Source organism: Saccopteryx leptura, chromosome 6, assembly GCF_036850995.1.
Source record: "Saccopteryx leptura isolate mSacLep1 chromosome 6, mSacLep1_pri_phased_curated, whole genome shotgun sequence".
NCBI classification, from domain to species: domain Eukaryota; kingdom Metazoa; phylum Chordata; class Mammalia; order Chiroptera; family Emballonuridae; genus Saccopteryx; species Saccopteryx leptura.
Genome location: NC_089508.1, coordinates 45,716,920 through 45,731,463, shown reverse-complemented (window position 1 = coordinate 45,731,463; position 14,544 = coordinate 45,716,920). Strand labels below are relative to the sequence as shown.

Sequence of the window (14,544 nt, the reverse complement as noted above, 5' to 3'; positions counted from 1 at the left end):
AGTGAAGGACTGGGGAAGGCAAAGAAACTCACCTTTTAGAGGTAAATTAACTCTTTTAAGGTACCATTGAACAAATTACTTCTCCATGCTCTAAAAATTCTCTTAGTGCCCTAAAACCTCAGAATCGCCTGAGATTAGCTTGCTCCTACAAAGGTCAGGCCTCATAAAGCGCAGTCCCTTTGGAAAAACATCTTTTGTCTGCCCTAGTTAAGGTACACAAAAGAAGCATGTGGAAATCACTCAGCAACTCGACATTTGTGTTTGACCCCAACCTACTGGAATCTGAAGGTTGAAAGTATCAAGGTCAGTTCGGAGCCTGGTAACCTAACTGTTTGAATAGGTTCCAATTTGGTAATTACTGTATTGAGATAATCCTAGCTCCCTTTGCCATCACGCTCAGTTCCCACAAAAACCAGTACAAGTAGCGAGAGCAAGAAAATGAGGGAACACATTAAATCCAGTAGAAAATTACTTTGCTCAACCAATGGCTTCTGAGAATACGAGACAGGTATCTTTAGCACATCTCTTTCTCTGGGTCACAGTTAACTTTCTCCAACAAAATATATATATTCCTAAAATGACTGAATTAGGTGAATACAAGTACTCCAATATGAAACTATCTGTGACTTGGATGTCAAGTGAGCCACTTTTTAGGGTACCTAAAGAATACAAAGGAGCATTCTGTTTAATACTGAGACCACAACATTTAAACCAAGAAGTTATTAAAAATCTTAATGAAATTTGGAAGTGATGTCCATAACCCTGATATCAGAGCCAGGCTGCTTTATATTACCTGAGGATAACTAAGTTTTATATCCTGCCTACTCACAAAAGAGGGAAAATGATCCATCTTAACATATGGATAATCCATACATTTGAGATTTAAAATGTTGATGTTATAATATTTATCTGAAATTAATAAAAATGACAGAGTAAAAGTTATATGTAAATATTTGGACAAAGATTTAAAAAGAACAGAATAACATAAATAGTTGTTTTAGGATGATATGACTGTAAGGGAATTTTCTTTCTTGTTAAAAAAATTAATATCATTTTAATTAAAACTAAAAGACTACGGGAGGAAAGATATACTTATATCTAAGCAACTGGAGTAAAATATGACAATTGCATATTAAACACTCAGGTCTAAATCTTCTGGAGGTAAGGGTAATGCTTTGGGTTGTATAGCTTTCACTGACCACTTGATGGTTTGTAAGTCAGTTCTCAACTTCTGAATCCTTCTTGAATTCCAGGGACAGTGAGTATAACCTTAAGTATACCTATTGTTATCCTTGTAAAAGAGGACTTCATTATTTTTGCATCATAATCTATAGAAGAGTAATGTAAATTGAAGTACAGTTAAAAATTCTCTCTCTCTCTCTCTCTCTCTCTCTCTGGTAATATGTTATCTCTGGACTCTTCCCCTGGGTCCTACCTCAATAACAAAATATTCCCAAAACCAAATGGCACAGATTTAAAACTTCAATCAGGGCCCTGACCAGTTGGCCCAGTGTGTGGAAGTCCCGGGTTCGATTCCCAGCCAGGGCACACAGGAGTAGCACCCATCTGCTTCTCACCCTTCCCCTTCTCCTTTCTCTCTATCTCTCTCTTCCCCTCCTGCAGCCAAGGCTCCAGGAAGCAAAGTTGGCCCAGGCGCTGAAGACAGCTCCATGGCCTCAGGCCCTGAAATGGCTCCAGCCTCAAAGGAGCAATGCCCCAGATGAGCAGAGCATCGCCCCCTCTTGGGCATGCCAGGTGGATCCCAGTCGGGTGCATGCAAGAGTCTATCTGCCTCCTGGCTTATAACTTCGGAAAAATAAAAATAAAAAAATAAAAAATAATTTAAAAATGAAAATTCAATCAGTATGAAGCTTGAGATGAACGACATTATACATTTTCTCAACTGAATCATGGCAACTGTGTGCAGGATGGAGTCAGTTTCTGGTACCAGAGGGACAGTGCAACAAGTTCAGAAGTAACTAATAGAATCCAATGTTTTAAATTAAACTCTCAAGCAGTGTGCTTTGGATCCCTTAGAAAATTATCTGCTGGCCAGAGCTTCAGTTAGTCAAACTGAAAAAAGTACACACACACATATATGAACATATTGCTAAAGTAATGGCAATGAAACTGCAAAATTATTGCTCCATCTTGTCTTCTTTCCCTCCAATTTCACAGTTTTGAAGTAAATATTTCCAAATCCTACAGTATTATATTTTCTGAATAGTTTGTTTCAAACAACATAACAGCATTTATATTTTCATTCAGAGTTTTTAGAGACTATTTTGAAGAGAAAGAAAGCAAAGACAATTGGAACCTGCTTAGGTAAATACCTTAACCCAGTGGTCCCCAACCATTTTTGGGGCCCTGGACCGGTTTAATGTCAGAAAATATTTTCACGGACTGGCCTTTAGGGTGGGATGGATAAATGTATCATGTGACCGAGACAAGCATCAAGAGTGAGTCTTAGACAGATGTACAGAGGGAATCTGCTCATTTTTAAAAAATAAAACATCATTCAGACTTAAATATAAATAAAACGGAAATAATGAAAGTTATTTATTCTTTCTCTGTGGACCAGTACCAAATGGCCCATAGACTGGTACCGGTCCGCGGCCGGGGGGTTGGGGACCACTGCCTTAACTGATTTAGGGATGGTCATTTCAAATGGCTTCCTCCGTGAGGAAACATTCTAATTTCTTTTCTAGGACTGATTAAATGTTGCACACGTTGAATTTTTTGTTTTCCAAATGTTCTGGTGGCTTTTGTAAACAAAAAATATTAGAGCAATCCAAAATTTTCACTAAAACCAGGCACTTTTCTTCATTGGTTACCACTCAGTTTTTTGTTTGTTTGTTTGTTTGTTTTGTTTTTACAGAGACAAAGCAGAGAGAGGGATAGACAGGGACAGAGAGATGAGAAGCATCAATCATTAGTTTTTCATTGTGCATTGCGACACCTTAGTTGTTCATTGATTGCTTTCACATATGTGCCTTGACCATAGGGCTACAGCAGACCGAGTAACCCCTTGATGGAGCCAGCGACCTTGGGTCCAAGCTGGTGAGCTTTTGCTCTAACCTGATGAGCCCACGCTAAAGCTGGCGACCTTGGGGGTCTCAAACCTGGGTCCTCTGCATCCTGGTCCAATGCTCTATCCACTGCGCCACCGCCTGGTCAGGCGGTTACCACTTAGTTTTGAACCATTTATTTATTCTGACACTAAGTGTTGAAAGCATAGGGAAACGGGACCCTTACAATCCCTCTGGGACCAAATTTCTAATCACTCTGAATTTACTCCCAGTTAAGTTTTCAGAATAGTGCAAGTCTATCTCAGATGGTACACCTGAATAATCCTGTATCAATCCTAATTTGGCAGTCCACCAATTATCCTACATTCCTCCAGGTAACAGGAATAACTTTCTGATTCTAGGTAATGTAGGGTCGACATCGATTTTATATTGTGCTTTGCATTTTAAAAAGAGAATAGATGTGTATTTTATACAATGTGCTTTGTGTGGAAGCACAAGAGCAGTTTGGAGACTTGGGCCTCAGCTTTATTCACCCCAGTTCACCTTAGGGCTCACCCTTCTGAGCCCTGGGCTTTAGGTGGCAGGTGGAAGGTATGGGTACTGTGAGTCCTTGGGCCACAGGCCCAGAGGAGGTCAGCTGAGGTGCCGTAAAGAAATTAAGGGGGCCGTGGCCGGGTAGCTCCATGGACAGAGCATTGTCGCAAGATTCAATTCCCAGTCGGGGTACAGAGGAAAAGCACTCAATGAGTGCCAACTAAATGGAACAACTAAGTGGAACTAGTTGATGCTTCTTTCACTCTCTCTTTCTTCTCCCCTCTCCCCAGCTCCTCAAATTAATTAAAAAATTAGGGAGAAGGAAAGAGGGAAAGGAAAGAAAAGGAAAAGGAAAAGGAAAAGGAAAAGGAAGGGAAGGGAAGGGAAGGGAAGGGAAGGGAAGGGAAGGGAAGGGAAGGGAAGAAAGCCTAGCAACTCACTTCTGAAAGAATTAGCCAACTCCACACCTCTTCGATTCCCCTCCCTCCCCCAAAGGTTGGAGGGAAGCAGTAGGGCCAGTTTAGCCCCAACCCGGTCTCTGCGCGTCCTGGCGGTGGCTGAGACTGCGGCTCATTGGACGTGTCAGTGTGTCTGTTTCCCACCTGCCTTACCTCACAGTCACTCCAAGAAGCGGTCCCACAGTGAGCTCTGTGCAAGGAAATCCACGCTCCCTAATTCCTGCCCCCCCCCCAACAGAAACTCCTCAAGATATCGAGACCTCTTACACTCCTCCATCTGAATGAACGCGCTCCCCAGAATCCACCGCTCTTCGCGGCCGCTTGGCCCTATTTCCCTTTCAATGTGCCCAGCACCCACCCTTAGGATCCGCGAAAGACTAATCAGATCCTTCTGTCTTTGCAAAGCTTCACCTGAGCCAGCTCGTGAAGGCCGGATGAGCTGGACGGGTGGTCAGCTCGGGCGGTGGAGACCTGAAATCTGCAATTTGGCTGGGGAAGGTGCTGAGGGGAACCCGCCCGTGGTGCGCATCCCGCGCTGCCGCCAGGTGCATGGCCTGATCCCCGGCTGGGAGGACGCCCCCTGGCGCCCCCGCGGCGGCGGAACCAAAGAGCTCTCGGGGCAGGCGGGGGCGGAGCCTGGCGGCCGGATCTTGACGTCAGTCCAAGGTCGGGTGATTATTGGGATCTGCCAGCGCCACCAGTGCCCTGAGCCCTCACAGTGTGGCGCTGCCCGGCGGCGAGGGGGTGGTGGAATTAAGTACGGTCAATACAGAAAATAAAGTCAGCAGGTCACCTGGCAGGTTCTGAGCGAATTATGCAACGAAAGCCGGGGAATATGTGATGCGTTCCCACGCACCACTCTTTTTTTGTCCTGAAGTTCCTAAGAAGCCGGTTCCAGCTTAAGGGTTGGGCAGGGATCGACGGAGAAGCTCCTCTGATGTGGTTCTGACTTTGCTGAACTCCTCAAGAGCGATTCTTCCTCCCCACCTTTCCTAAAGTACTGGGAACATTCGGGGGGGGGGGGGAGTTAATAATAATAATAATAACAACAACGACAATAATGAGATGAAGAGGGAAATGGCAGACTGGATTCAAAAGCAACACCTAGACGAGACGGCTGACGGCTAAATTAAAACATCTCTACACAACTCAATTACTTATCTCCCTGGGCCTCAGACTATGCCCTCAGAGTTTAAAGAGTTAAAGCTGGCCATAGCTCGTTGTTTTTCATGCTAACATTGTGGCATTATGACTATTTTGTTAACTAGGTATATGCAATTCACAGAATTTCACGGTAAATTCCCCAGACCAAATATTTGGCTGAACAAATAAACAACATTATCCATTCCTGAAAATAAGCCAGTAGAAAAGGGGGGATGTTGGGGAGGGTGGTTGCTAAAAAGTGACCTGGGCCAGGCAGCCACTGGGCCCAGGACTGGCCCTCAAATAATTTGTCCCAAGTGCTAGAAATCTGCGGGTTCCTTTTCAATGACACGTACGTTTCAGAAAGTTGCTGGAAATCGGGCAAAACTAAACGAGGCCGCCTGAGGGGAACCCATAATGGGCTTCCCTTAAATGATTTATTCGACCTCCATACCATTAATCAAAGGGGCAGCGACCTGGGGGGCTAGAGAAGGGGGGGAAGTATCTCTCTTTGCAGGGAGTTCTGGAGGAACTGTGGAGTCTTGCTGCCTTTGCCTGGGGCTCTGATCTCCTCTCTCCACCTGCGCTCTCCGGGGAGCTGGGGCTTTGGCAACTACTCCACTTCTATTTTTATTGGTTTCCACTAAGCTGCTCCTTTTGGAGGATTGTAGGACTTCGTAATTAAAAACAAAAATGAATCCTGCTTCACCCACCCCATCCACAAGAGCACATGTAAGAGTGTGTGTAAATGAACTCAGGGGTTCACCACCAACCCCCACTCCACCTTCACAGTGGAGAAATGCACTCTGTCAGCCCACCCCATACAGACTATATACAAAGACACTGCTCTTCCTCCAAACTCATCCAAGCCACTGCAGAAAAAAATAAAAAATGCACACATACAAAATGAGCCTAAGCAGGCTAAAATTCCAGGGCTTCATTTAGTTGCTGATGGCAAGTGAGAAGAAGCAAAGGTCTCTCCTCTGGTCCTCTTAGCCACTACATACATGCATGTCATTTCAGAAAGCCATTTCTCTGCCTTGCTGGCAGCCCTTAACTGAAAGAGACTGCTCAAGCACATTAGCATTTTCCTTTTTTACTTTAGCCAAAATTTGAGCTTTCTCCTTGAAGAAATCCTGGCTCAGAACATCACATCCAAGTGTATCACTTTCTTCCCAGCTCCAGGGAAGGGGGGCAGGCAGCACAGAGAGACAAGGAGAGTTGGCATTTAACTCAAGAGAATCTATATAGTGGAATACTTTAACCGTGCCTACTTAGAAATTCTGACCCTTCAGTGTCTGACCCCATTGCCACCCCCACCCACACTCAGTCTAATCTGTTGGAATTCTGAATTCAATGAAGGCCTTCATGTGAGAATAGGAGACAAGGAAAAAGAAGTCAAGAAACACTTGAGAATTCCACGGTGTGGTATATTAAAATTGTGGTCACCAAACTTTTTGAAGGTAATGTACATTCCTTATTTTATTGGCTAAAACTCATTTCTCAAAAAAAAAAAAAGTTCAAAACACTCACACACATTTATAAATACCACAATATGTGAGTGTGCAAATTAGTTTTGAATTGAAATGTACAACATTCAGGCCTCTAATACCTGGAGACACCCTAGGGTATCATAAAAAGCAGAGGTGGGAATCATGTCCCGGGAGTTGAGATTCTTATCCATCACACGCAGCTGGGATGCCCCTCTAACAGGTGAGCAAATCCAGAAGAAGATGCACAAGGAGCCCAAAACTGAACCTTGAATCTGGCCTACTTCTTTTACCCCAGTGTCTTCAAGGCACATGTCATCCAGATGGGAGAGGATGCTGCGTCCTTGTTAACATGAAATAGAAATGGAAAACAATGCATCCTAGCAATTACCATCTCTCCACCATCAGTTTACTTCCTGTCCCTAGAACTTAACCACCTCCATGACCAGCCTCGGACTTCCATTGTGCCCCAGCCCCACCTGAACAGGAAAAAAAAAATCTTATTCAAAAGAGATGGGGCGGAAGGATAAGAGAAAAGATCCGAGAGAAAGAACATAGTTTACCTTTAAAATAATGACTCATTTTATTTTTTCTTTTAATATGTAGTTATAAATATATTTTGTCAAAATATATGATCAATATGGTCAAAACATTTGCACGTAAAGTCATAAATAAGGTCAAGGTGAATGTTTAGGTTTTTTCCTTTTTTTTTTTTTAAAGATAAAAGTCCAGCTATAAGGAAGCAGTCTGTGTAGTATGTGGGTGAGTGGATGGGAGTGTGTGTGTGTGTGTGTGTGTGTGTGTGTGCACATGTGTGTGTGCATGTGTCCCCAAGGGCTGCTGACCTCAGCGGCACCCACATCCCTCTACTACCATCTCCTGATAATTTTTCAGTACCACCTTGTCATACTCATCCAGGTAGAGCATGGAGATGGCACTTAGTTCAGTGGGAACACAACAGGCTTTGGGGATACTAGAATTGACAGAGTTGACCAGGGTCTGCACAATGGCATGGTTGGTTGAGTTGAGGTGGTCAGCCAGTGGAAAGGGACAGTCCCCATGGCAGTAGAAGGCCTGGTAGCCTGGTGGGGCCACAATCCAGTCATTCCAGCCCACATCACTGAAGTCCACATAGAGCGAGTGGCGTCGGCAGTTCTTATTCTTCTTCCGGGCTCGCTGTGGGTGATGCTTGGGGCTACGCTTGGCCCTTCGTCGTCGGGTCAAGGCGTGTCCCCGGCCATCGTGGCCAAAGGTGACCAGGAGGGGCCGGAGCTGTGCCCAATCCCCACTCCCTTGAGGTAACGATCGGCTTATCCTGACATGCTGGCCCTGGTGGGTCCGAGTCTGATGAAGGTGAGTCACCTCAATGGCCAGCCCGTAGTTTGGCCGCTTCTCTTGGGTCCAGCGAAGGACTGCAGGGCTCACATCAAAAGTTTCCCACCGTGTCACATTGTGGTGGACCAGTCTCGTGTCCAGTAGTCGTGTGATGAGGTGCCCAGGCACCAATTCTGCCGGGGGCTTCATAACCTCATAAATGTTTATTCGGTGGAAGCCCTGCTCCCAATCAGGGCCCTGGTCCACCTGTTCCCGGAAAAGTCGAAGCTCTGCGGATGAGATCACCTCGTTTTCTGGGATGCTGCTGAGGTTAAAGAGGAAACGAAAAGCAGAGTTTTCGCTGGTCCCTGGGATGTTCTCCAGATGTTCTAGGCACAGTTGGGGAGAAAAAGAAAAAGAAAAGCACATGAACTTTTCTGAGAGACTGAAAAGTCAAGAAATAGCTAAGAATTGGGTGATGAGTGGTGAATTCTGCTTATATAGGGGAAGCCTATTTGGGGTAGTAAGCATATCTTTTAATTCAAAGAAATAAGATAAATGGAGCAGCTAGCAAACTCAGAACAACTTTGCTAACATTCATTCGGCAGGCAAGCACCAAAGACAGAAAGTATCTCCCAACCTCCTTTATATGTCTAATAATTTCCATGTGTCAACTCCTTACTCCACCACCATCAAGACTCCCATTTTAAAGCCCTCTTGGCTTTGTGTCCACATTTTCTTTACAAGTGGTTGTAAAGAAGAAGAGGGGCCAGCAGAGCAGAGGCAGGAGGAAACACGCACACAACCACCCTCTCCCTCGTCTTCCATTTTCGAGTATGTTACTAAACATTTCCCCAGCGATCTCGGAAACACAGAGCATGCCTTGTTGATCATGTTACAGAGGGGAAAATAAATTCCAACACAGTAATGATGCTGGTGGATTAATAACTCAGATTTACTTTGGAAAAGAAACATCCGCTAGGAAACATTCAGATCGGATTACAAGGCCCCTATTGAATAAACCTGACAAACACACAGCTGTAACATTAAATTCAGTAGGTGCTTTGAAAAAAAAAAAAAAAAAAAAACCGGGCAGAAAACCTGGCAGAAAAGGCTTTGATATAGCAAAAACACACCGCTGGGGCTAGCCCACGTCTGAGTGGTGTCATTCCCCTTCCTTCAGCCCCTCCTCTCTGTCTCCGAAAAATAAATTTAGCCACAGCTCTGGAAATTCTTGGAGGTAGGCAGCTCTGTTCCCCAGACTCCTGGATTTGGGGCTTTGATGTAACCTGAACCCTTCTCCCCCAGGGCTTCCACGGCCTCACCAGCCAACCCTACTGGCCCTCCCCCGCCCAGACTCCCCAGACTCCCGGCAGGACTGACCTTCGTGGTGGAAACTCCTCACGGTGTTGGCCCGACTGGCGGGGCGCTCAGGGTACTCCAGAGCAATGCTGTGAATCTGCGGCTCTTCCTCCTCCTCCTCCCCAGACTGGAGCCGGTAAAGATCCCGCATGTAATCCGGGATGACGGCGCTCTTGCTAGGCTGCGGGCGGCGGCGCAGCCCGAACATCTGCAGAAGTGTAGCCTCGAAGTCCCGCAGGAGCTCATGGCTCTGCCCTGAGCGGCGTCCTCCCGCGTGGCTCTGAATCTCGGCGACTTTTTTCTTCCCCGTCTCAGGTATCAAACTAGCATGGCTCGCGCCTCCTAGCAGGACTTGGCATAATAAAACGACCATCAGCATTCGGTTACCAGGAATCATGGTGTCTCTGGGGAGGGGGAGGAGGTGGAAGGTTAAAGAATAAATAAACACCAATAACTAGAGAGAAAATAGAGATGTCCCGCATATGCATATAGGGCGAGAGATAGAGGGTCAAGATGTAAAACAGGTCAGAAAGATCAAGTTTGTGTCTTCTCCCTCACACCCCCCCTCCACCACCAGCTGCAGCCATGCAAGGCCTGAAAGTAGGAATTGCCCTGTAATTACTTGGTCTAACTTGTTTACAGTCAAATAACCCCAAATCAGATAGCCTCCATCCTGTTAATCTTTTTTTGTCCCAACTGCTATCTGAGCCATGATCTCAGCTTGGCTTCTTCAAGGATAAACAGTTAACATTGAGGGGGTAAAAAGGGTGGGGGAGGGAGAATTAAAATGCCATTGCTCTCCACTTCAGACCTTCAGCCTCTTCCCTTCTTCCTCCACCCCCACCTTCTTCCTCCCTCCGCCCTCCCAGCCCAACTTCCACAACTTCCAGCTGGGTCGGAGCAGGAGGGAGGGAAAGCAAGGGAAGCAGTGGCAGGGCAAAAAGATACAGGGCAGCGGGGTCCAGAGGCCGAGGCCGCGAACGTGGTCTGGGGAGAGCTGACCGTGTGACTTGAGGGTTTATTATACTGTGGCTGGTGAGTTTGAAATAACCCAGCAAAAAGCATCTGATCGTGCCTGCTCGCTCAGTCCCGGGGACGGGGCGGGAGGGGGGAGGATGATTCCCGGGGCGACCTCTTAGTTTTGACAAGCAGCTGGGAACACAACACGGGGATATCGGGCACTCCTGTAGAGTCAAGTGCGAGAGGGAAGGGTGATTAGCCCGTAAGATACAACCGCGGGCTGCGAACCTTTCAACGCGAGCCCCTTCTCACTCTGCTTTCTTGCAACGCACCCGACCTGAGCGCGCGAGTGCAGCAAGCAGCTCTTTGAACAGAACCCGGACGCCTAGCGCCGCAGCTGCCTCGCCAGGAAGAAAGCCACAGCGCTGCCAGAAAGCGGAGTGTGGGCTCTGGAAGGAAGGTCCGACGGGAGGGACACAGGGCGAGCAGGGGTGGGGAGGGCAGAATGAATTCCCAAGAGAGGAAGGAAGAGGTGTCTACTCACTGACAGAAAACAAGGCATATAATAACAGTCCATGATTCTTGACAGCCAATCTGGAACAAACTTGCTGGAAAGGCTCAGAGGAGCGGCTGCAGTGCGTTGCTCTGGATGGCACTACGGAATGGCTCCTAAAATGAATATTTGAATATAATGAGACTCTGGCGTAGACTGGCTCTGTTTTTCTTCCAGCCCCTCCGAGTCACGTGAGCGCGGAGGCCCCGCCCCAAGCGCCAAGGAGCCCGCCCTCCCTTCGGCGAGCGGCGAAAGGGCCCTCGAGCCCCACGGCGGCCCCGCCCCCTCCTGGCGAGGCCAACCTTCCAGCCCTCCGCCCCGGCTTCCAGCGGTCCGGGAGGAGCTCCCGGCTCCGATCCGCGGAGCCCTCCGCAGGTTCCCCCACACGGCGCATGGAGGACGCCTCGACCTGCGGCGTTCGGTGTGTCCGGCCGGGCCGTAGCGTCAAGCGGCCTGAAGCCGGAGGATCTGGGGTGCTTCGTAGGGGCTGCGCCTTTCAGCGTGAACTCGGCTCCAGTGGGGCCGGGAGCGGTGACGGCAGAGTCAGCCTCAGTCTCTCAAAAACTCACCACCAAGGGGCACTTAAGAAGAAAAGCGCTGAGGATACACAGAGGCGCGCGCGCGCGCGCACCCCGCCATTTCCTCCCCAGGGTCTCCGCGAGGCCAAACCTTGCTCCAGGGACAGCCAGTCAACCCCTGGCGAACGCCTGCGAGTGCTCAGACAAACCGGGCAGCCTTTTAAGCTCCCAGCCAAAAGCTGCTGACCAAGTCACACACGGGGACTGAGGGGGAGGTAATTGGCGGCGATCAACGTGGGAAAGTGGGGAGGGAGCGGCCGCTCGGCTCTTTTCTCTCGTTCCATTACGCGGAGAATCTCCGCACCGGGTCGGCCTGGGCGACCCGCCCGAGCAAAGCATAAACCCCCCAAAGAAAGCGGCCGACCGGACCGTTCCGGGCGGAGGCAGACTCGAAAGAAGAAGTCTCCGCGGACAAGGCGCATCATAAGTTTCAGGTCTTAATGTCGCCGACGTTTTACAACTCCAGACCCGGCGCAGAAAGGAAATCCCACCACGTTCCCAGGAGTCGAGAAAACCTTAAACAGCTTTCAGCCTGCGCTCGACCTCGGCGTCTGCTTCTCTCTCTCCAGCCTGTCTTATTTTTTAAACTTACCACTCCAGCCTCCCCCCCACCCGCCACTTCCTTCCCCCACCCCCTTCCTCCTTTGCACCAGCTGCAGAGTCGCAGCAAATATTCCTTCGGAATTTTACCAGCACAAGGAATTACTGAGATGTCCTAACCAAAGATGCTGCACGCGTGGGTCAATCACTTCAACACAGGGGCCTTTTCGAAAACCTGACCCGCGCAAATCGGCGTCAGCGCGGGCCCATCCCGGGGTCCGGAACCCCACGACCCCAGCTCGAAACCCCAGTGCACTCTGTCGAACTTTACTGAGATTGTTCCCAGTTCTTGCCTTCGGTGGCTTTAGACTTGAAGGGCTCAGGTTGCCCGCCTTACTCTCCCCCCTCGAACTTGGGTTTTTTTTTTTTTCTTGGGGACACTCGAGAGAAGGTTTTGAATTAGAGAAGTAAAAAATAAAGTGTTTAGCTCTCCCCCCCCCGGTCGCGGTTGCCCAGCATCACCCGACACGGCGCGCAGGGGTGCGGAGGCCACGGGCGCCCCTGCGCGACCGTCCCCGCCAGCAGAGCGCTGCACCGTTTCTTGAGCGGCTTTAAGTTTTGCCGCTGTCGCGCCACCGCTGGGGCTGACTGCGAAAGGGTTGGAGAGAGCAAAGAGGTCTTTCTTTTTTTTTCTTTCATTTTCTTGAGACTCCAGGAACCCTAAAAAAGCCCTGTGGGAGGAGTTCCAGAAATGGGAAAAGCAGACGGAGAGGGGGCCGGTCCTCGCGGGCCGAAGGGACAGTGGAAGGGGCCGGCGCCCGGAATCTCCGGACAGTCCCCGGGTGGCTGCAGGAACGCACGCCGCGCTAGAACCTAGAGGCTGGGGAAAGAGCTGGTTGTGTTTCAATTTGGGATACAAGAAGTGGGATTCATCTCTAATTATGCTTCTCCCCACCCCCAGCTTTTTAATTTAAAAAGATAGGTCCAAAAGAACTTTCGTCTTCTGAACTTTTTCTTGGGGGAGGGGATGCAACTCATGGCGATTGCCCTTTACTTCCCTGCCCGAATCTTCTCCCAGCGCCGGTTTGTTCCAAAGGTCACCTCAGTTTACCAAATCCCCGTCTTTTGGAGTTTTCACGTCTCACAAAGCCTTGAGCCCATAGACCGCAGTCCTCACAAACCATTCACTTAAGAGGTGCCCGAGAAGCGTCAGAGGCCGCAGGCCCAATTCTGGCCCGGAGGGGTCCGCAAGGACCCTGTATTCTGGGGACCAGTTCCCGTCCGCTGCCGGCTGGGAGAAATATTAAGAGTCGCGCGTCCGCCGCGCGGCTCGCCCACGACTTCCTATAGGACACGGCTCCGCAGAATGATTCGTCTCTGGAGCTCCTGGCATCCCGGCCATCGAGACCCTACAACCATGAAATGACAGAGGAGACGCTCCTGGTATGCTGCAAGTCCACGAAAACACTCGTAGAGGAGGTGCGTCTTGCCACCGCAGTTCCCAAGCTCTCAGGAGCTTCGGCGGGCTGGGGGCCGGGTCGGGTGACACTCCCTCCATGCAGCCCCTCGCGCGGCGCGCACGCTCCAGACGCAGTGCGCTCCGCTCCGCCGCACCAGCCCTAGTTAGGTGTTCGCCTTCCATTTGCCGACCCCTCACTGCCTCCCGATCTGAGAGCCAACACTCCTTTCTCCCCTGGCCCTTTCCGTCCGGGGATCACAGACGCCAGTCTACCCACAACGTGTTCCGATCAAGACCTCGCAGCCTTCACAAAGACCACCAACTAAAGGCGTCTCTTCTTTCCTGTTCTCGTGCCCCAAAACCACTAAAGGTCAAACTAGCCGGGGTCGCCGGACCGAGACAGTGGCCTGGGTAGAGGCAGTAGCAGATATGCAAGTGTCTTTCGGCGCCAGCATCCCTACCTCTAGCATCACCATTTGGGTGCAAAGGTGGGGGGGGCACCTTTGCAGAGACCACATCCTGAGCCCTGCTTCTCCCTCCGCCCCCGGGGATGCGCCTCGGCCCCCTCTGTCCGGCGCCCCTCGCCAGGCAGCCTTGCTCACCATAGGTCCCTGCAGTAGCGGGCTCGCCAGCAGCAGCTCCTGGGGACCTCTGAACGGCTGCAGTGAACCCAGGCAAAGGCCGAGGACTGGGGCGCTGCAGACTCGAGACGGCGCGGACGAGAATCCCATCAGGGAGAGAGGCGAGATACTCAGCCCGGAGCAGCAGCGGCGTCTCAGGCTCCAGTCCCTCGGCTCAGATGCCACACTCACCTAGCTTCCGGGCCGGGCTCCACACTCCTTCCCTCCCTCCTTCCTGCTCTGCCCGCTTGCATCTTCTCCTTCCTCCTCTTTCCCTCTCCCTTTCTTTCTTTCCTTCCTCCTCCTCTTCTCCCGCCGCCCCTCCCTTCTTCCCTCCTCCCTCGTTCGCCTCCCTTTCTGGGATGGGAGCCCCGCCCACATCCTCCCATCCCGCCGCCGGGCCTCGCCTTGCAGGCCCGTGTCCCGGAAGCCCGGGTAGCGCCGAAGTCCGCAGCTGCCGCCCAGACTGGGACGCCGCTGCCTCCAGTTCTGGGAAGCTGCCGG

General features: G+C 50.0%; 1 protein-coding gene across 6 annotated transcripts; it reads right to left on the bottom strand.

The window, feature by feature from the left end:
• Nucleotides 1-6,843: 6,843 nt before the first annotated feature.
• BMP4 (bone morphogenetic protein 4) lies at nt 6,844-14,318 on the bottom strand. Of its 6 annotated transcripts, none has more exons than XM_066343057.1 (4): nt 14,233-14,312; nt 10,835-10,959; nt 9,352-9,681; nt 6,844-8,357 (listed from the first exon to the last, which is right to left on the bottom strand). In XM_066343057.1, the coding sequence occupies exons 1-4, from the start codon at nt 14,292-14,294 to the stop codon at nt 7,501-7,503; spliced, it is 1,374 nt and encodes a 457-aa protein (XP_066199154.1). In that variant the 5' UTR covers nt 14,295-14,312; the 3' UTR covers nt 6,844-7,500. The 6 variants fall into 6 exon arrangements, with proteins under 6 accessions (XP_066199154.1, XP_066199150.1, XP_066199149.1 ...); XM_066343053.1 differs by having other exon boundaries at nt 6,848-8,357; nt 9,352-9,734; nt 10,839-10,959; nt 14,233-14,318; XM_066343052.1 differs by having other exon boundaries at nt 6,848-8,357; nt 9,352-9,734; nt 10,839-10,959; nt 14,023-14,316.
• Nucleotides 14,319-14,544: the final 226 nt, after the last annotated feature.